We start from the raw sequence: 22,007 nt of genomic DNA on the forward strand, positions 1-22,007 counted from the left end.
CTCAAGGTCCCGCCACCTTCCCTGTTCGCTAACCTCACCCCCGACTGCAAACCCGTCGCTACCAAGAGCAGGCGGTACAGCGCCGGGGACAGAGCTTTCATTAGCTCTGAGGTGCAGCGTCTCCTGAAGGAGGGCATCATCGAGGGGAGCACCAGCCCCTGGCGTGCCCAGGTCGTGGTCGTTAAGACCGGCAATAAAAACCGCCTGGTCATCGACTACAGCCAGACCATAAACAGGTACACCCAGCTGGACGCATACCCCCTTCCCCGCATATCTGATATGGTCAATCAGATTGCGCAGTACCGGGTATTTTCCACCATCGACCTTAAGTCGGCCTATCACCAACTCCCTATCCGCCCTGAGGACCGCCAGTATACAGCCTTCGAGGCAAACGGCCGCCTCTACCACTTCCTTAGGGTTCCCTTCGGCGTCACCAACGGGGTTTCGGTCTTCCAAAGGGAGATGGACCGGATGGTTGACCAGAACGGGCTGCACGCCACGTTCCCCTATCTAGATAACATCACCATCTGCGGCCGCGACCGGCAGGACCACGATGTTAATCTGGAGAGATTCCTCCGTATGGCCCAACGGCTGAGCCTCACCTACAATAAGGATAAATGTGTGTTTAACACCTCGCGCCTTGCCATCCTCGGCTGTGTAGTAGAGAACGGAGTCATTGGCCCCGACCCCGAAAGAATGCGCCCCCTCATGGAGCTACCCCTCCCCCACTGTCCAAAGGCACTGAAGAGAACCCTGGGGCTCTTCGCCTACTATGCCCAATGGGTGCCCAATTATGCGGACAAAGCCAGACCCCTCATGAAGTCCACATCCTTCCCCCTTACGGAGGAAGCGTGCGCAGCCTTCTCCCTCATTAAGGGAGACATTGCCAAGGCCACAATGCACACAGTGGATGAGTCCATCCCCTTCCAAGTCGAGAGCGATGCATCCGACTTCGCCCTAGCCGCCACCCTTAACCAGGAGGGGAGACCGGTGGCCTTCTTCTCAAGGACCCTACAGGGCCCTGAGATCCGACACTCGTCGGTCGAGAAGGAGGCCCAGGCGATTGTGGAGGCGGTACGACGCTGGAGGCACTACCTGGCAGGCAAACGATTTACCCTCCTTACCGACCAACGTTCGGTCGCTTTTATGTTTAATAACAAGCTGAGGGGCAAAATCAGGAATGACAAGATCTTGAGGTGGAGAATCGAGCTCTCCACCTATGATTATGATATCTTGTACCGGCCAGGTAAGCTGAACGAACCCTCCGATGCTCTGTCACGAATTACATGCGCCAGCGCGCAAAGTGATAGACTTCAGACCCTCCACAACGACCTCTGCCACCCCGGGGTCACCAGACTTTACCACTTCAGTAAGGCCCGCAACCTGCCCTACTCCATCGAGGAGGTCAGGACCATGACCAGGAACTGCCAGACCTGTGCAGAGTGCAAACCGCACTTCTTTAGGCCGGACAGAGCAAGCCTGATCAAGGCCACCCGCCCCTTCGAGCGCCTGAGCATCGACTTTAAGGGGCCCCTCCCGTCCTCTGACCGTAATGTGTACTTCCTCAACATTGTTGATGAGTACTCCCGTTTCCCCTTTGCCTTCCCCTGCCCAGACATGACCAGTACCACGGTCATTAAATGCCTGAACGACCTCTTCGCCTTGTTCGGGTTCCCAAACTATATACATAGTGACCGGGGCTCCTCCTTCATGAGCGAGGAACTCCATCAGTTCCTACTAGCGAGAGGTATTGCTGCAAGCAGGACCACCAGCTACAACCCCCGAGGGAACGGCCAGGTGGAAAGAGAGAATGCGACGGTATGGAAGGCCGTCCTCTTAGCCTTAAAGTCTAAGGGCCTCCCGCTGGCAGGAAGTCCTCCCGGCAGCGCTGCATTCCACCCGGTCACTACTTTGCACTGCCATCAATGCCACCCCCCATGGACGAATGTTTGCTTTCCCCAGGAAGTCGACTACGGGAACCACGCTACCAACCTGGCTGACCTCTCCGGGGCCCGTCTTGCTGCGAAAGCACGTGAGGGCCCATAAAACGGACCCCCTGGTCGAGAGGGTGGACCTCCTGCACGCCAACCCCCAGTACGCCTATGTGGCATACCCAGACGGGCGGGAGGACACAGTCTCCTTACGAGACCTCGCACCCTCGGGCACTCCGGAGACACCACCTTCACCCCCCCCCACCACCCCCCCAATTCCAGCCCAGGTAGACGGCATGCCAGAACCCCACGAGCCTTCGCCGACCACGCAGACACCAGCATTAACACCGGATAATGCAACACCGCCGCTGCGACGATCAGAAAGGCTTGCGAGGCCTCCGGACAGACTGACATACCAGAACTGGTAGTACACTTCACCCCGCCGGACTCAAATCTAAACAAGGGGTGAATGTGGTAAACCACTTTTATCGTTCACTATCGTTACACTATAGTTATCACTGTTATATCGTTACTCTATGGTTATCACTGTTCACACTGTTGTATCACTATACGAGGTCGCCTCTTGTCACGCTGCTATACCTGGGCTGACCACTGCTGACTCCGCCCATGACTCCACCTACCTGCCCAGGTATAAAGGTAGTCGACTGGCTGGCATTCCTCCTTGTTGTATCCGATCACCCACGAGGGTGGGCTCTGTTATTTAGCCAATAAAAACCTATAGTTACTTTCTTAACTCGTCGCTTTTCATTGGACGAATTGATAGGTATATCAGAGTTAGATATATTTCTTAAGGCTAAAGGGATCAAGGGATATGGGGAGAAGGCAGGGACAGGGTACTGAATTTGGATGATCAGCCACGATCTCATTGAATGGCGGAGCAGGTTCGAGGGGCTGAATGGCCTACTCCTGCTCCTATCTTCTATGTTTCTATGAAGGGTTATGGGGAGCTGGCAGGGAAGTGGCTTTGAGCCCAAGATCAGCCATGACCTTATTGAATGGCGGAGCAGGCTCAAGGGGTCAAGTGATCTATTCCTGCTCCTATTTCTTATGTGCAGCGAATGGTGAATTAATGGAGAATTTTAAAAAGGTGAACAAAATGCCAATTCAACAAAGAACAGAAGTATACAGACTCTATGGATTGTTTGAGTCCAGAAAAGCACACTGGATAACTGAGGAATCTAGAAGAGCTGAAGCCTTTTCTCAATCCTACCTCTTTATATTCCCAGTGATACATTTCTAACCTGCAATTTTTTTTAAAATTCAGCTTCAGTGGTAATCAGTGCTGAATCGAAACTGCCATCACTATTGTTATTTTACAACAGAAGTTAAATTGTTTTGTCACAATGTAGACAACACTCCACAATATTGTGAAAAATACTAAATACCATTTACCAAATACATGTGGCCCCAGTTCCAAGATTAGACTCAGACATTGAAATGAATGAAGTTGGCCCCAGCACTGACAAAACTCTGAATTTTCAAGAGTCCCAGATGAAAAGGCAAAATTAACAAATCACAGTGGGAGTAAAACATCAGAACATACTTACAAAGCAAAACCTCTGAAGCTGAAACAGTTTGGTGTGACACTGGACTTCTAATTAGATTTTATTAACATATAGGAAATTTGTTAGAGATAAAAATTTACCGGCCTGCTGTCACTCCATTCCCAAGAGCCTTCGGAATCTGGATTTCTCTTGTTTAATCCAACCCAAAACCAACGTTCATCACTGTAAAGGGAGAAATGAACAGCACAACAGGGTTAGCAATATAGGAGCAGGAGTAGGCCATTCAGCCCCTCAAGCCTGTTAGTATTCTATTAGATTGTGGCTGATCTGCACCTCAACTACATTTATCCATCTATATTCCATAACCCTCGATACCATTATTTAACAAAAATCTATGTTTTCAAAATTTCAATTGTTACAGCATCCAGGAGTCTTTTGAGTTCCAGATTTCCACTACCCTGTGTGTGAAAAAAGTGCTTCCTGATTTCACTCTTAAATGGCCTAGCTCTAAACTCAAGATTATGCCCTCTTGTTCTGGTATCCCCTACCAGAGGATATCGTTTATTTGTACAAAAGCTAAATACTGCAGATGCTGGAAATCTGAAATAAAAACAGAAAATACTCAGCAGTTCAGGCAGCATCTGTGGAGAGAGAAACCGAGTTAACGTTTCAGCTTGATAACCTTTCATCAGAACTGGAAAAGGTTAGAGATGTAACAGGTTTTAATCAAGTACAGAGGCTGGGAAAGTGGGGAGGGGAGGAAAGAACAAAAAAGGGAAGGTCTGTGATAGGGAGAAAGGCAGGAGAGATTAAATGACAAAAGGGATGATGGTGTAAAGTGAAAGGAGATAGTGAATGGACAAGGAAAGAAACAAAAGATGGGTCTGGAGGAGGTGTAAATGGGAATAGCAGAATCATCAACAGCTGCCGTCTGAAAAAATGGGAGCAGAGGTTATGATCTGAAATTGTTGAACTAGTCCGGAAGGCTGTAAAGTGTCTAATCGAAAGATGAGGTGCTGTTCCTTGCGCTTACGTTGAGCTTCATGGAACAGTGCAAGAGGCCGGCAGAGGACAGAGTGGGGCGCAAAATTTAAATGACAGACGACCGGAAGCTCGGGGTCACGCTTGTGGACTGAACATAGGTGTTCCGCAAAGCGGTCACCCAATCTGCGTTTGGTCTACCCAATGTAGAGGAACCCACATCATGAGCAGCGAATACAGTATACTAAATTGAAAGAACAAGAGGAGTGGACCAGGATGTTGCGGAGGGAACGGTTCCTTTGGAATGCTGAAAGGTGAGGGGGGGAAGATGTGTTTGGTGGTGGGATCACACTGGAGGTGTCAGAAATGGCGGAGGATGATACGTTGAATGTGGAGATTGGTGGGGTGGGAAGTGAGAACAAAGAGAACCCTACTGTGGTTCTGGGAGCCAGGAGAAGTGGTGAGGGCAGAAGTGCAGAAAATGGAAGGACACAGTCAAGGGCCCCGTCAACTACCGTGGAGGAGAAAGGAAGACATATCTGAAGCACTGGGATGGAAGGTGGCAGTGTTTGAACAGTTGCGACGGAGAAACTGGGAGAATGGAATAGAGTCCTTACAGGAAGTGGGGTGGGAAGAAGGGTAGGCAAGGTAGCTGTGGGAGTCAATGGACTTATAGTGGATATTAGTCAATAGCCTATCCCCGGAAATAGTTTCTCTGTATCTACCTTATCAAATCACTTAATCATTTTAATTACCTAAATGACCCCTAAACCTTCTAAATGCAAGAGAATCTAAGGTTTATGCCACCTGTCCTCATTTTAACCCTTTAAGCCCGGATATTATCTTGGTGAATTTGAACCGGTGTATTAACTTTTAGTGATGTGTACATGGACAACTAAATCCCTTTGCTTCTCCACAGCTCCTAATCTCACCATTAAGAAAATACTCTGATTTATCTTTCTCAGACCCAAAGTGGATGACCTCAAACTTCCCCACATTGAATTCCATCTGCCGTGGTAACATTTCCTGCATTTAAATAATGTACAGTCAACCATGCATACTACGAACAAGGTGCACCACAGCAACAAGCATAGGAAAAGCAGCAAAAGCAACCTGGCCCCTCAGTTTCATGGGCTCCCAGTCCCTCTTTACACATGGCAGCCACTCTCTCCCTCCAAAATACGATCCCAGAAACCCAGAGTGTGTTCTGCATGTTTATTTTTAAAATGTGGGAAAAAAAATCTTAACACCGTCTTGTCGAGTGCTAACTTGATCTGCCATCAAAGACATTTAAGGAGAACACGTGCATAAGACATAGAGACACGATGCAGTACACAAGGGAGTTTCATTGTTAAGCTCTTGGATCCCACTATCACACTAGGTGAAACGACATTCAATTTGATTCAGAAGATGCTTTATTCTACAGTAGATAAAACCACTGAGTGTAACAAAAGCCACAATCAGTACAACTTCTGATTGCATACCATTATAAAAATAAAGAATATGCGTGCACTACAGCGCTTCAGTGAGTCAGATTAAACTTAACTCAAAAGCACCGTCTCCCTGTACGCTGTTGTACAGTGTAGGACAGCGTTCAACTCCTTTTGCAATCTTCTGTTGCTTTACTTCCCCTTGGTATCCAGGTTTCCAGAAATTTAAATATGTTTGTAACCCAAAGTTAACTGAATAATAGCGCAAAAGTAGCCCACTATTATGTTGTTTAACTAGCTGAAAATAAGCCCAATAAACATGGTAATTTCAAGTTTCTTAATATATTTTTATCTTAAGGTATTAGAAGGATCAGATCTCAGCAGTGCACAAACACATGCACTCTATAGCTACAGATAGCAGAGTGGCCAATGTAGGTGAGTGCAAATGAACTCTTTCACACTAGTAAATACAGAGTGGGAGGAGTCTCGTGTGAAGTATAATTCATATCCTTAGTGGGATTCCAATCATCTCTGTGGCTACAAATTGCATGCACACGTGATGTTACTGACTATGGGCACAACAGGGCTGTCACTGTATGCTTCAGATAATTGGAACTTCACATATTATTTTGTGGTTGCAGCACAAATAACAGGTGTGATGAAACCCGGATGAGTGGAGTCACATGAACTTCCAAGCACAGATAGATTTTGAATTAACTACTCTAAATATTTGACAACCTAGGCTTTGAGAGAGTGAGGGATGCAGAAGTAGGAGGCCTCCCCAACTATAGCGATGGTACCATCCTTCTCATTTTCTTACCAAGCTCATTTTTTCCCCTCATGACTCACTCACCACTTGGCATCAAAGCTTATAATGAAGCTCAATAATATGACACATTGTCATGCAAGCTATAATTGAAGAGTTGTAATGATAGTATTTGAATAAATGTTCCTTCTATTCTCTAACTGAGCCTCAGGATTTGAAAGAAGGATGTTTTTGAAGACTGAACATGGATACCAGTAATTGAAGACATAACCAACCTAGTTACAACAGATGAGGGCTATGGAGGAGTCTACTACTCGCCTCCTACAGTGATTAATGATGGTTTTGCAGTACCACAGTCTTCCTGGGGAGTGTGGGAACTCTAGGGAAATCCACAGCAGAACCCCACCGCCCCCCACCCCCCGCAGAGGCTAGTCATGGCATCTTGGCATCGCTCATTCCTGTGCAGACTGCTACCATAGAAACCTAGTGTGGCTCTAGCAGCTTCTGTATCAGGAATGTCTGTTCCTGCCTAGGGCTGTAGAGAGGGCTTTAAACTAATTAGTGGGGGGGGAGGTTTTAAGAGAGCGAAAAATAAAAATGACAGCGGAGAAGGCAATAGAGCAAGGTAGCAGTGGGAGAATTAAAAACCAGAGCGTGTCAGGAAGGGACAGAATGTATAATGATAAAGGTAAAGTAGTAAAAGGGGTAAAAGCAGGAATAAATTGTCAGGAAACATATTTGAAAGTTCTTTATCTGAATGCACGCAGCATTCGTAGCAAAATTGACGAGTTGACGGTGCAAATAACTACACCAACAAGCAAAGGGAACCTTGGATGACAAGGGAGATACAAAAATGCATTAGAAATAAAAGGGGGGCTTTTGGCAGTTACAAAAGACTAAAGACGGAAGAAGCCCTAGAGGAGTATAAAAAGTGCAGGGGCATACTTAAAAAAGAAATTAGGAGGGCGAGGAGGGGCCATGAAATAACACTGGCGAGCAAAATAAAGGAAAATCCTAAGATGTTTTATAAGTATATTAAGGGCAAGAGGATAACCAGGGAAAGGGTAGGGCCCATTAGGGACCAAAGTGGCAATCTGTGTGTAGAGCCAGATGATGTAGGCGGGGTTTTAAATGAATTTTTTGCATCTGTGTTCACTATGGAGAAAGACGATGCAGACATAGAAATCGGGCAAGGGGACTGTGACATACTTGAACATATTAGCATCGAGAGGGAGGAGGTGCTAGCGGTTTTAGCGGGCCAAAAAGTGGATAAATCCCCAGGCCCGGACGAGATGTATCCCAGGCTGCTGTGGGAGGCAAAGGAGGAGATTGCAGGGGCTCTGACACAAATTTTCAGAACCTCTCTGGCCACAGGGGATGTACCAGAGGACTGGAGAACAGCTAATGTAGTACCATTATACAAGAAGGGTAGCAGGGATAAACCAGGGAATTACAGGCCAGTGAGCCTAACATCTGTGGTAGGGAAATTATTGGAAAAAATTCTGAGGGACAAAATTAGTCTCCACTTGGAGAGGCAAGGATTAATTGGGGATAGTCAGCATGGCTTTGTCAAGGGTAAATCATGTCTGACAAATCTGATTGAATTTTTCGAGGGGGTGACTAGGGAGGTGGATGAGGGAAAATGCTGTGGATGTGGTTTACATGGACTTCAGTAAAGCTTTTGACAAAGTCCCGCATAGGAGACTGGTCAAGAAGGTAAGAGCCCATGGGATCCAGGGTGCCTTGGATCCTAAACTGGCTGAGTGGCAGGAGGCAGAGGGTGATGGTCGAAGGTTGCTTTTGTGACTGGAAGCCTGTGTCCAGTGGGGTACCTCAGGGATCGGTGCTGGGTCCCTTGTTGTTTGTGATCTACATAAATGATTTGGATGAGAATGTAAAAGGGATGATCAGTAAGTTTGCAGAGGACACGAAAATTGGTGGGGTGGTAAATTGCAAGGAGGAAAGCCTCAGGCTACAGGACGATATAGACGGGTTGGTCAGTTGGGCGCAAAAGTGGCAAATGGAATTTAACCCTGAAAAGTGCGAGGTGATGCATTTTGGACGGACAAATAAGGCAAGGGAATACACAATGAGTGGTAGGACCCTAGGAAGTACAGAGGGTCAGAGGGACCTTGGTGTATGTGTACATAGATCCCTGAAGGCAGCGGAACAGGTAGATAAGGTGGTTAAAAAGGCATATGGGATACTTGCCTTCATTAGCCGAGGCATAGAATATAAGAGCAGGGAGGTTATGATGGAGCTGTACAAAACGCTGGTGAGGCCACAGCTGGAGTACTGTGTGCAGTTCTGGTCGCCTCACTATAGGAAGGATGTGATTGCTTTGGAGAGGGTGCAGAGAAGATTCACCAGGATGTTACCTGGGATGGAGCGCCTCAGCTATGAAGAAAGACTAAACAGGCTGGGGTTGTTTTCCTTGGAGCAAAGAAGGCTGAGGGGGGACCTGATTGAGGTGTACAAAATGATGAGGGGCATAGATAGGGTAGACAAAGAGGAACTTTTCCCCTTAGTAGGGGGGTCAATAACAAGGGGGCATAGATTCAGGGTAAGGGGCAGGAGATTTAGAGGGGATTTGAGGAGGAACTTTTTCACCCAGAGGGTGGTTGGAATGTGGAACTCAATGCCTAAAAGGGTGGTAGAGGCAGGAACCCTCACAACATTCAAGAAGCATTTGGATGAGCACTTGAAATGCCATTGCATACAAGGCTATGGACCAAATGCTGGAAAATGGGATTAGACTGGACAGGGATGGATGGGCGGCGCAGACACGATGGGCCGAAGGGCCTCTTTCTGTGCTGTAAAACTCTATGACTCTATGACATGGGTATGATCTGGTGGCCATTACGGAAACATGGCTGCAAGATAATCATGACTGGGAACTAAACATACAAGGGTATTTGACAATTAGGAAGGACAGACAGGAAGGAAAGGGAGGTGGGGTTGCTATGTTAATCAAGGATGGAATCACTGCAATAGTCAGAAATGATATTGGGTCAAAGGATCAGGATAGTGAAACAGTTTGGGTGGAGATAAGGAATAATAAGGGGAAAAAGTCACTAGTGGGTGTAGTCTATAGGCCTCCTAACAGTTGCAACTCTGTTGGACGGAGTATAAATCAGGAAATAGTTGGGGCTTGTAATAAGGGAACAGCTATAATTATGGGGGATTTTAACTTTCATATTGACTGGACTAATCAAATTGGGCATGGCAGCATTGAGGACGAGTTCATAGAGTGTATTAGGGACGGGTTCATTGAACAGTATGTAACTGAACCAACCAGGGGGCAGGCAATCTTAGATCTAGTCCTGTGTAATGAGACAGGATTAATAAAAAATGTCCTAGTAAAGGATCCCCTTGGAATGAGTGACCATAATATGGTTGAATTCCAAATTCAGTTTGAGGGTGAGAGTTGGATCTCAAACCAGCGTACTAAGCTTAAATAAAGGAGACTACGAAGGTATGAGAGTAGAATTGACTAAAGTGGACTGGGAAAACAGATTAAAGTGTAAGACGGTACAAGAGCAGTGGTCTACATTCAAGGAGATATTTCACATCTTTCAAGATGAATATATTCCACCGAGGAAAAAGGGGAGTAAAAGAAAAGACAGCCATCCGTGGCTTAGTAAAGTAATAAAGGATAGTATTCGACTGAAAACAAGGGCATATAAATTAGCCAAATCTAGTGGGAGGATAGAAGATTGAGAAGCATTTAAAAGCCAGCAAACAATAACTAAAAGATTAATTAAGAAAGGGAAGATAGATTATGAAAGTAAACTAGCAAAAAATATAAAAACAGATAGCAAGAGTTTCTACAGCTATATAAAAAGAAAAAGGGTGGCTAAAGTGAACGTTGGTCCCTTAGAGGATGGGACTGGGAAACTAGTGGTGGGGAACATGGAGATGGCAAAGACGCTGAACAAATATTTTGTATCAGTCTTTACAGTAGAGGACACTAAAAATATCCCAACACTGGATAAACAGGGGGCAATGGGGGGGGGGGGGGGGAGGAGCTAAACACGATTAAAATCACTAAGGAGATGGTACTCAGTAAAATAATGGGACTTAAGGCGGATAAATCCCCCGGACCTGATGGCCTACATCCTAGGGTCTTGAGAGAAGTGGCGGTAGGGATTGTGGATGCATTGGTGATCATTTTCCAGAACTCCCTGGACTCAGGAAAGGTCCTGGCAGATTGGAAAACTGCTAATGTAACACCCTTATTTAAGAAAGGAAGTAGACAAAAAGCTGGAAACTATAGACCAGTTAGCCTAACATCTGTGGTTGGCAAAATGTTGGAGTCCATTATTAAGGAAACAGTAACAGGGCATTTGGATAAACATAATTTAATAGGACAGAGTCAGCATGGTTTTACGAAGGGGAAGTCATGTTTGACAAATTTGCTCGAATTCTTTGAGGATGTAACATACAGGGTGGATAAAGGGGAACCAGTGGATGTAGTGTATTTGGACTTCCAAAAGGCATTTGACAAGGTTCCACACAAAAGATTACTGATCAAGATAAAAAATCACGGGATTGGGGGTAATATACTGGCATGGGTGGAAGATTGGCTATCTAACAGAAAACAAAGAGTTGGGATAAATGGTTCGTTCTCGGGCTGGCAATCAGTAACTAGTGGTGTTCCGCAGGGGTCAGTGCTGGGACCCCAACTCTTTACAATCTATATTAATGATTTGGAGGAAGGGACCGAGTGCAACATATCCAAGTTTGCCGACGATACAAAGATGGGAGGGAAAGCAAAAGCAATGAGTGAGGAGGACATAAAAAACCTGCAAAAGGACATAGACAGGCTAAGTGAGCGGGCAGAGATTTGGCAGATGCAATATAATGTTGGAAAGTGTGAGGTTATGCACTTTGGCAGAAAAAATCAAAGAGCAGGTTATTATCTAAATGGAGAGAAACTGCAAAGGGATCTGGGGGTCCTGGTGCATGAAACACAAAAAGTTAGTATGCAGGTGCAACAGGTGATCAGGAAGGCCAATGGAATCTTGGCTTTTATTGCAAGGGGGATGGAGTATAAAAACAGGGAAGTCTTGCTGCAGTTATACAGGGTATTGGTGAGGCCACACCTGGAATACTGCGTGCAGTTTTGGTTTCCATATTTAAGAAAAGATATACTTGCTCTCGAGGCGGTTCAGAGAAGGTTCACTCGGTTGATTCCAGAAATGAGGGGGTTGACGTATGAGGAAAGGTTGAGTAGGTTGGGACTCTACTCATTGGAGTTCAGAAGAATGAGAGGCGATCTTATCGAAACATATAAGATTGTGAGGGGGCTTGATCGGGTGGATGCGGTGAGGATGTTTCCACTGATGGGTGAGACTAGAACTAGGGGGCATAATCTTAGAATAAGGTGCTGCCCTTTCAAAACTGAGATGAGGAGAAACTTCTTCACTCAGAGGGTAGTAAATCTATGGAATTTGCTACCCCAGAGAGCTGTGGAAGCTGCAACATTAAATAAATTTAAAATGGAGATAGACATTTTCCTAGCAGATAAGGGAATTAGGGGTTACGGGGAGAGGGCAGGGAAGTGGACATGAGTCTAGATTCAGATCAGCCATGATCCTATTGAATGGTGGAGCAGGCCCGAGGGGCCGTATGGCCTACTCCTGCTCCTATTTCTTATGTTTTTGCCAGTTGCCTAGACTGATCTTGCATATTACATAGAATATACAGCACAGAAACAGGCCATTCGGGCATCTATGTTCCACTTGAGCTTCCTGCCATCCTTCCTCATCTAAATCTATCAGCATAATCCTCTAGCGCTTATCTAGCTTCTCCTTAAATGCATCTATACTATTCGCTTCAACTACTCCCTGTGTTGCTTAACATAAGAAATAGGAGCTGGAGTAGGCCATTTGGCCCTTCAAGCCTGCTCTGCCATTCAACAAGATCATGGCTGAACTTCTACCTCAACTCCATCTTCCCGCACTATTCCCATATCTCTTAATTCCCTTCGTTCCCCAAAATTTAATCGACTTCTGTCTTGAATATACTCAACAACTGAGCATCCACAGCTCTCTGGGGTAGAGAATTCCAAAGATTAACAACCCTTTGAGTGAAGAAATTTCTCCTCATCTCAGTCGTAAATGGCCTACCCCTTATTCTGTGACTGTGACCCCATGTTCTAGATTCCCCAGCCAGGGGAAACATTTTCCCAGCATTAACTCGGTCAAGCCACTTAAATTTTTTATATATTTCAATGAGATCACCTCTCATTCTTCTAAACTCTAAGGAATATAGGTCTAGTCTACTCAATCTCTCCTCATAGGACAATCCCCTCATCCCAGGAACCCGTCGAGTGAGCCTTCGTTGCACTCCCTCTAAGGCGAGTATGTCTTTCCTTAGGTAAGGAGACCAGAACTGTACACAGTACTCCAGGTATGGCCTCACCAATGCCCTGTATAATTGTAGTAAAACTTCTTTACTCTTATACTCTAATCCCTTTGTAACAAAAGCTAACATACCATTTGCTTTCCTAATTGCTTGCTGTACCTGCATGTTAACATTTTGTGATTCATGTACAAGGACACCCAGGTCCCTCTGAATGCAAACATTTCCCAGTCTCTCACCATTCAAAATATATTCTGCTTTTTTGTTTTTCCTACCAAAGTGGATAATTTCACACTTCCTCACATTGTATTCCATTTGCCGTGTTCTTGCCCACTCAGTCAACCTGTCTATATCTCTCTGCAGCCTCTTTGCGTCCTCCTCACTGATTACTTTCCCACCTAACTTTGTATCATCAGCAAACTTGGATACATTACGGCATCTTATCGAATGCTTTTTGAAAATCCAAATATACTACATCCATTGGTTCCCCCTTATCCATCTTACTAGTTACATCTTCAAAAAAGATTTGTCAAACACGATTTCCCTTTCATAAAACCATGTTGAATCTGCCTAATTATATGATGATTTTCTAAGTGCCCTGTTACCACGTCCCTAATAATAAATTCTAGCATTTCGCCTACTACTGATGTCAGGCTAACTGGCCTATGGTTCTGTTTTTTCTCTTCCTCCTTTCTTAAATAGCAGGGTTATGTTTGCTACCTTCCAATCCTTGGGGACTGTTCTAGAATCTAGGGAATTCTGGAAGATTAATACCAGTGCATCCACTATCTCTGCAGCTCCCTCTTTTAAAACCCTAGGATGCAGGTCATCAGGTCCAGGGGATTTGTCACCACTTAGTCCCATTAATTTCTCCAGTACGATGTCTTTACTTATACTGATTTCTTTAAGTTCCTCATTTTCTCCAAACCCTTGGTTCCCCATTATTTCCGGAATGTGTTTTGTGTCTTCTACTGTGAAGACAGATACAAAAGTATTTGTTTAATGTTTCTGACATTTCCTTATTGTCCATTATAATTTCTCCTGTCTCTGCCTCAAATGGGCCCACATTTACATTCACTAATCTCTTCCTATTTACATACCTATAGAAATATTCACAATCTGTTTTTATGTCTCTTGCTAATTTACTCTCATTCTTTTTTCTCTTTCCTCATCAATTTCTTGGTCCTCCTTTGTGGAATTCTAAAATACTCCCAATCCCCAGGCTTACTACTCTTTTTGGCAACTTTCTAAACCTCTTCCCTCTTAACAACCCTCTGTTTAAAGAAATTTTTCCTCCCTCATTTCTCCTCTAGTTCCTTTGCCAATTATTTTAAATCTATGACCTCTGGTTACCGACCCAGTTGCCAGTGGAAACAGTTTCTCCTACTTGCTCTATCAAAACCCCTCATAAATTTAGAATACCTCTATTAGGTCTCCCCTTAATCTTCTCTGCTGAGGAGAACAATCCCAGCTTCTCCAATCTCTCCACATAACAGAACTCCCTCATCCTCCTTTTACAGGTGCTCCATGGTTATGCCTTGTTGCATGGAAAACAAAGTCTACAGCAGACTATGATGATCATGGACACTTTGAATGAGCTGTATTGTAGAATGTCCCCATGTGTGTCAAAAATTTGAAGCACTATTTCAAGATGCCTATGGCATGTTCAAAAATGATCCTGGTCGCTGCATATACTTGATTATGTCGGTGCTCAACCACTGTTCAAGGCCATCACAGAGGGGTCAGGAACCAAGGCTGAAAAGAATAGCCTTGATTTCCTAGGAGCCAACTTCATACTCTACACTGCACATCAAATAATGGTGGCAGGATGGATTGCCTTAAAATAATGACTCAGCTGCTGCCTGGGAAGCAGATATTGACCTGCATAATCCTGTGCTGACCATCACCGACAAACTGCATGTTGGTAGTGCAAGGCATAATGGGCAGTATTGTGTGCAGGAGACCTTGGGGCCAACATCAATGATGTCCTGCATTTGGAAATCCTTACATTATTAAAAAGGTGCAACTCCGTCTCATGCCGTTGCTAGATGTCCATGGGAAATTTGACACAGTTGCTTGCTCTGACAAACAAGTGTAACACCTGCATGCTACATCTAATCACTGCAGATTGACTTATATTATTAATGTCCTCTGCAGCACCTTGGAATGAACCACATGCAGAAATTGAATGCTGTGGTAACCTTGCTAACCACTGGTTGTGCCATGCCTATGGTGGAGTTTTAGCATTCAGCACAACTCTGTCAGTCTATCCAGTCAAGTGCAGTCCACAAAGACAAGAGTTCCTCTGACAAATCCAGGTTAAATGTACCTTTGCCGGTATATTGGTATTCCAGGCTAACAGTGGGTGTGAGCTGTCTACCTCTGGTGCCAGCTCATCTGCCTCTCACCCCTCCTTTGCTCCTCTTTTTCTGAATAACAAATATAGTCTGCTCCTGCTAATTTGAATTACCAAATAATTTGAATGAAGCAACATAAGTATCACATCAAAGTTGCAATTTAATTTTTAAAAATGTAACTAAATAATTTTAATTAAGCTAATTTGAATTCAGGAGTAGATTGTAAAGCTGTTCTGATCGGAAATCTATGGACCAAATTTAAATCGCTACACCTAAAAATGGCAATGTTAGAACACTTTGCACAAACTCTATGAAAACAAAATCGGGCCAAAATAAATACCCCACAAAAAAAATACAATATTCCGCTCCAGCAGCCTCCAAAAATTCAAGTTAATAAATGTCTTCTCCCCTTTAAATGCGTACTTCCCATTGGCACAAAACCTAGCAACCTGAAATGCCTGTTTTATATGGATGGGATGAATGCACTTTGCAATATTGAAAATTCCATGCGCATTCATTACCATTCATCTGAATTTCATCATAATACTGAAAACAGACAAGAATTTCATTTTAGTAAGAGCTTCCCACCCCGAAGTCATGTGCAATCATAAATTATCATCAGGTACTATATTGTGGTTGGTGATCTGGCGAATGTCATCTCCTCTGTTTAACCCTTGAACTGCTCGTGATATACACAGAATAACCCAATTAGCTACAAACAGAAAGTATCTGGCATTCAGTGAATTAAATGGGCAGTTTTAAATTACAGTTTGCAAATTATGCAAAACCAAGCATAGAAGCATGAACAAAGTGAAACTGTACACTTCCTTTTGCAGGCTTTACTTACGTAATTGTTTTTCTCAGCAAGCTGTGAAGATACAACATCTCATCGTTGTGACTGAAACTTGGCAAGTGGGCTCCCAATGCCTCACAGAATCGTTCAGCCTCCTCCCACGTTCTCTTTCTTACCACCCTCTCATGATGAAAGACCTACAAATTTAAATTGGATAACCATTATTCTTTTGACTTGTGTTGCTTGTTAAAAGTGGATATATAGAATGAAATGTTTTCTGTCTGTATGAACTGATCTGGTTTTGATTTTTGGACTCGTCAAGATGAGGAATGGTAGTGCTGGGGAATGGATCATTTTCCATTTCAGGCAGTTTCAGTATTAAGCACTCCCCTGTCAGTTAAGTGCAAAGGCAGATGCAGAACAAAGCTTCCTCTAATGTGTCCCAACATGTACATCAACTGCAACCTTATTTCACTAGTGTGGCACTTTCTTCCATTTTGCATACCAACTACAGGTATTCTTAGGCCGGTCTTAATGAAGTGGCCAATTTGTACCAAATTGGCAGTTTTGTGCTAGAGCCCTTGCTTACGAGGAACTAGATTGAGACTGCACAAACCCATTTCACATGAGACCCTACACCAAGGAGACAGAAAAGACTTTAATTGCATGGTTGAGAAAGTCGACTTGCGTCCAGTATGGGCACAAAGTTGGCAGAGGGATGGCATTCTTCATTTAAGTGCCACCAGCGAGCTGCAGGTGCAAAATGGGCGCCTGCAGCATGTCGGTCGGTAAGGGCAGCTAATCGGCCGGCAGTCACGTGGAGGTGGCTATCTGGTTGGGTTGGGTGGGGCCTCAAAAGCACCAGCAGCAGGCCAGAGTTTCCTTGTGCAACCACAAAAATAAAAATTAAGAATTTCTTTGGCCGTTGAGTGGCCTCCAGCGGTCTCTTTAAGGAGTTAGGCTGGTTAGGTCACTCAACATCTAATACAACACGGTGGTGCAGCAATCTCAAACTCCCCTCACTTGTATCCGAATTTTGCAACTGGCATAGGACCTGGACTTTCATATTTAAGCAGCCTTATGACTATTTCAGGCGCCTGAAGTTGTTCACCAATTTACAGGCCCGCCTGAATATCACATCAAGTGCTCCTTGGGCGTCAAAGGGCAGCCAAGGTACCACCCCACCACACACTCATTTTCAATTGCGGGTCACCCATATTTTAGGTGCAAAACAGACAGTCGAGTTCAAATTCTGCTCCCAGGAGGTCTGGGCTGAATTTGATCACAAGACCCAGAAATGAATCATAGAATGTTATGACACAGAGACAGGCCTTCAGTCCATCAAATATAAGTGAGTGAAAAACCAGTCTAACTAGCTGCACCACCCACGTTCCCCATCTGTTGACTTTGATTGATCCAGCACTGGAAAAAACCCACAAAAAATGGCCATGACTGATGCCCTAAACACAGCCTGGCCTCACTTACAGCCTGGCCCTCTTTACACACTCCACTCCATGCAAACGTTTCCAAACTTGTAGCCACACTAAACCTTACCCAGAGGCCAACTCTCATAGCCAACCTGCACAATGCACACACAAATCGCTGTTCAAATGCCCACAATCTCTGCTGCTACTGATGTGCTAAACATAACAAGTTTCAGCACAAACAGATTTGAAAGCACCTACAATAACGTGGATTCCCCAGACAGCTGTTCATGTCATCTGCTTATGTGTTTTCTGTTAATAGCACTCAAGTCACTGATCTGTGGCTTTGCTGGGAGCGGAAGCAAGGGTTGCCTTTGGGACTTGGCACTCCTGTGTTACAGAGCAGTGCATCACATATTTACATGTAGCAATGCCATGATTAGTCATTAGAAACTTAAATATTTATTCCAAGACAGTGGCTGGTATAGAGCGCAATGTAACACTATAATAAATCCTGATCTGGGCAGCGATGAGGCTGCTACAATTAGCCTCAGCACCCCTGGGTTAGGAAGGGGGAAAAAAATAATTTGCTTTCTCCCGATTGCCATGACCTTAGCCCCTCACTAATATTATATCCAGACATGCCCCACAAGAGTTTTGCTTTTTTTGTCCTTCCAGCTATATTCTTCCCTTCCCTCCTCTCCTGAAAGGGTACCATTCTATAGGCAGTAATGCTCTTCAATACCTAAATACAAGAAAGCGAGTGTTGCCAAACAATTTAATCATGGGTGCCATCACGATTGAGCCAAATCCTGCCCTCTTCTAAAAAGGTCCACACATGCATACACTTCCAGCTGGAGTAATCAGAAATAGGGATGCTACCCGATTTCCCCCTCCCTGTTCTACTTTGTATCTTAAAATATGGTAAATTAATCAATGCTACATTGAGCTCACAGTTCCAGGAAATTTTTGCTGTGAGGACATGCATATTGCCTAAATGTTTGCATATAGAGAAAAAAAAATCTCTGGACGTATCCAACCAAAATGCAAGTCATGCACTTTGTTTTCTGATTTTTTGGGTATTTTCCCCAAAGGAGCATGTTGCCAAATCCCTTCTCATAAACGTTTTTAAAGTATGGTAGTATATTTGCCTATTTCACTCTTTAATTCTCAGACCATATTATATTATTACTTGCTGCCCAAAAGTATCAACTTTAAATGCACTAATTTTGTTTTTTGACATGTACACATCAAATAAAGTCACCTCTCAGTTATTCTCACCTTGTAGCAGTGATGAAGGTCTGCATTAGTCTGCCAACCTGGAGGGCAAGAACCTGTTGGGAGTGAGTCCTCAGTTTCTGTGATATTGCCGATGCTCTTCTTACAAATGGACATTGCTTTGAAGTTCTTACAGTTTCTGACCTCCCATCTTCCAAGAGCTTTTCCTGAGGCCATAACAACACATCCACCAGGAGATGCTGGAACAAGTAAAGAGATTCCGTAATTTGTTTCAATGTTGTAATGTTGTAATTCTTTTTATTTTCCACTTATTTTAAATTGAGCTCACAAAAGTGTATATATACTTTTAATGAAGCCTTTGTATATTTTGATTACATGATACTTGCAGAAATAGTCCACTGATGCACGCAGGTTTCTTATCGTTACTGTGCATGTGCTGGGAACAATGTATATCGAGGGATTTCAAAAAACTAGTGTGTTTCTGGTCTGAGGATCAATGGGTCTGGAAGTACATTTGGGAGGGGGAGGGGGCGGCAGGGGAAAGAAGAGGTCTTGCTGACTAGTGGTTATATCAATTTTTTAAAAATTCATTCCGGGATGTGGGCGTCACTGGCAAGGCCAGCATTTATTGCCCATCCCTAATTGCCCTCGAGGAGGTGGTGGTGAGCCACCTTCTTGAACCGCTGCAGTCCTTGTGCTGAAGGTACTCCCATAGTGCTATTAGGGAGGGAGTTCTAGGATTTTGACCTAGCGATGATGAAGGAATGGCAATATATTTCCAAGTCAGGATGGTGTGTAACTTGGAGGGGAAATTGCAGGTGATGGTGTTCCCATGCACCTGCTGCCCTTGTCCTTCTAGGTGGTAGAGGTTGCAGGTTTGGGAGTTGCTGCCGAAGAAGTCTTGGTGAGTTGCTGCTTGTAGTGCATCTTATAGATGGTACACGCTATAGCCACGGTGTGCCGGTGGTGGAGGGAGTGAATGTTGAAGGTGGTGGATGGGGTGCCAATCAAGCAGGCTGCTTTGCCCTGGATGGTGTCGAGCTTCTTGAGTGTTGTTGGAGCTGCACTCATCCAGGCAAGTGGAGAGTATTCCATCACACTCCTGACGTGTGCCTTGTAGATGGTGGAAAGGTTCTGGGGAGTTAGGAGGTGAGACTCTCGCCACAGAATACCCAGCCTCTGACCTGCTCTTGTTACCACAGTATTTATGTGGCTGATCCAGTTAAGTTTCTGGTCAATGGTGGTCAAAAACATCCAGAAAAGGTTTGATTTGAACATAGAGTCATACAGCACAGAAAGAGGCCCTTCGGCCCATCATGTTTGAGCCGGCCATCAAGCCCCATCTATTCTAATCCCATTCTCCAGCACTTGGTCCGTAGCCTTGTATGCTATGGCGTTTCAAGTGCTCGTCTAAATGCTTCTTGAATGTTGAGGGTTCCTGCCTCTACCACCCTTTCAGGCAGTGAGTTCCAGACTCCAACCACCCTCTGGGTGAAAAAGTTTTTCCTCAAATCCCCTCTAAACCTCCTGCCCCTTATCTTGAAACTATGCCCCCTGGTTATTGACCCCTCTACTAAGTGGAAACGTTCCTTTCTATCTATCCCCCTCATAATTTTGTACACCTCAATCACACACACAAGAATCACACAGAAACCCCACAGTGCAGATAGAGGCCATTTTGGCCCATCGAGCCTGCACCGACACATATCCTACCCGATCCCCGTAACCCCTACACCAACACATATCTCACCCTATCCCCGTAACCCCACGTATTTAATCCCCCGAACACTAAGGGTCAATTTATCATAGCCAATCAACCTAACCCGCACATCTTTGGACTGTGGGAGGAAACCGGAGCACCCGGAGAAAACCCACGCAAACACGGGGAGAATGTGCAAACTCCACACAGACAGTCACCCGAGGCCGGATTCGAACCCGGGTCCCTGGCGCTGTGAGGCAACAGTGCTAACCACTATGCCACCGTCCCCCCTCCGCCTTCTCTGCTCTAAGGAAAACAACCCCAGCCTGTGCAGTCTCTCTTCATAGCTGAAGCGCCCCAGCCCAGGTAACGTCCTGGTGAATCTCCTCTGCACCCTCTCCAATGCAATCACATCCTTCCTATAGTGTGGTGACCAGAACTGCACACAGTATTCCAGCTGTGGCCTAGCTAGCCTTTTGTACAGCTCAATCATAACCTCCCTGCTCTTATATTCTATGCCTCGGCTAATGAAGGCAAGTATCCCATATGTCTTTTTAACCACCTTATCTACTTGTCCTGCTGCCTTCAGGGATCTATATACATGCACACCAAGGTCCCTCTGATCCTGTCCTTCCTAGGGTCCTACCATTCATTGTGTATTCCCTTGCCTTGTTAGTCCTCCCAAAATGCATCACCTCACACTTTTCAGGGTTAAATTCCATTTGCCACTGTTCTGCCCATCTAACCAACCCATCTATATTGTCCTGTAACCTGAGGCTTCCCTCCTCGCTATTTATCACTCCACCAATTTTCGTGTCATCTGCAAACTTACTGATCATACCTCCTGCATTCATATCTAAATCATTAATGTACACTACAAACAGCAAAGGACCCAGCACCGATCCCTGCGGTACACCACTGGACACAGGCTTCCAGTCGCAAAAACAACCTTCGACCATCACCCTCTGCCTCCTGCTACTAAGCCAATTTTGGATCCAATGTGCCAAATTGCCCAGGATCCCATGCGCTTTTACCTTCTTGACCAGTCTCCCATGCGAGACTGTGTCAAAAGCCTTACTGAAGTCCATGTAGACTACATCAACTGCACTACCCTCATCCACAGACCTAGTCACCCCCTCGAAAAATTCAATCAAATTGGTTAGACATGATCTCCCCCTGATAAAGCCATGTTGACTATCATTGATTAATCCTTGCCTCTCCAAGTGGAGACTAATTCTGTCCCTCAGAATTTTTCCAATAATTTCCCTACCACTGATGTTAAGCTCACTGGCCTGTAATTCCCTGGTTTATCCCTACTACCCTTCTTGAATAATGGTACTACATTAGCTGTCCTCCAGTCCTCTGGCACCTCCCCTGTGGCCAGAGAGGTTCTGAAAATTTGTGTCAGAGCCCCTGCAATCTCCTCCCTTGCCTCACACAGCAGCCTGGGATACATCTCGTCTGGGTCTGGGGATTTATCCACTTTTAAGCCCGC

General features: G+C 44.9%; 1 protein-coding gene across 1 annotated transcript in view; it reads right to left on the reverse strand.

Annotated features, from left to right (window-relative positions):
* The window catches only part of ly75 (lymphocyte antigen 75), a 142,663-nt gene that overhangs the window by 68,457 nt on the left and 52,199 nt on the right, over positions 1-22,007 (reverse strand). Inside the window, exons 12-14 of the mRNA XM_085986389.1 lie at positions 18,856-19,052; positions 16,205-16,347; positions 3,598-3,679 (exon numbers count right to left, since the gene is read on the reverse strand). Of these exons, the coding sequence (XP_085842515.1) occupies positions 3,598-3,679; positions 16,205-16,347; positions 18,856-19,052 (422 nt within the window). The remainder of the gene's footprint in view (positions 1-3,597; positions 3,680-16,204; positions 16,348-18,855; positions 19,053-22,007) is intronic.

Source organism: Somniosus microcephalus, chromosome 4, assembly GCF_052327205.1.
Source record: "Somniosus microcephalus isolate GS21.2 chromosome 4, FLI_Smic_1.0, whole genome shotgun sequence".
NCBI lineage: Eukaryota > Metazoa > Chordata > Chondrichthyes > Squaliformes > Somniosidae > Somniosus > Somniosus microcephalus.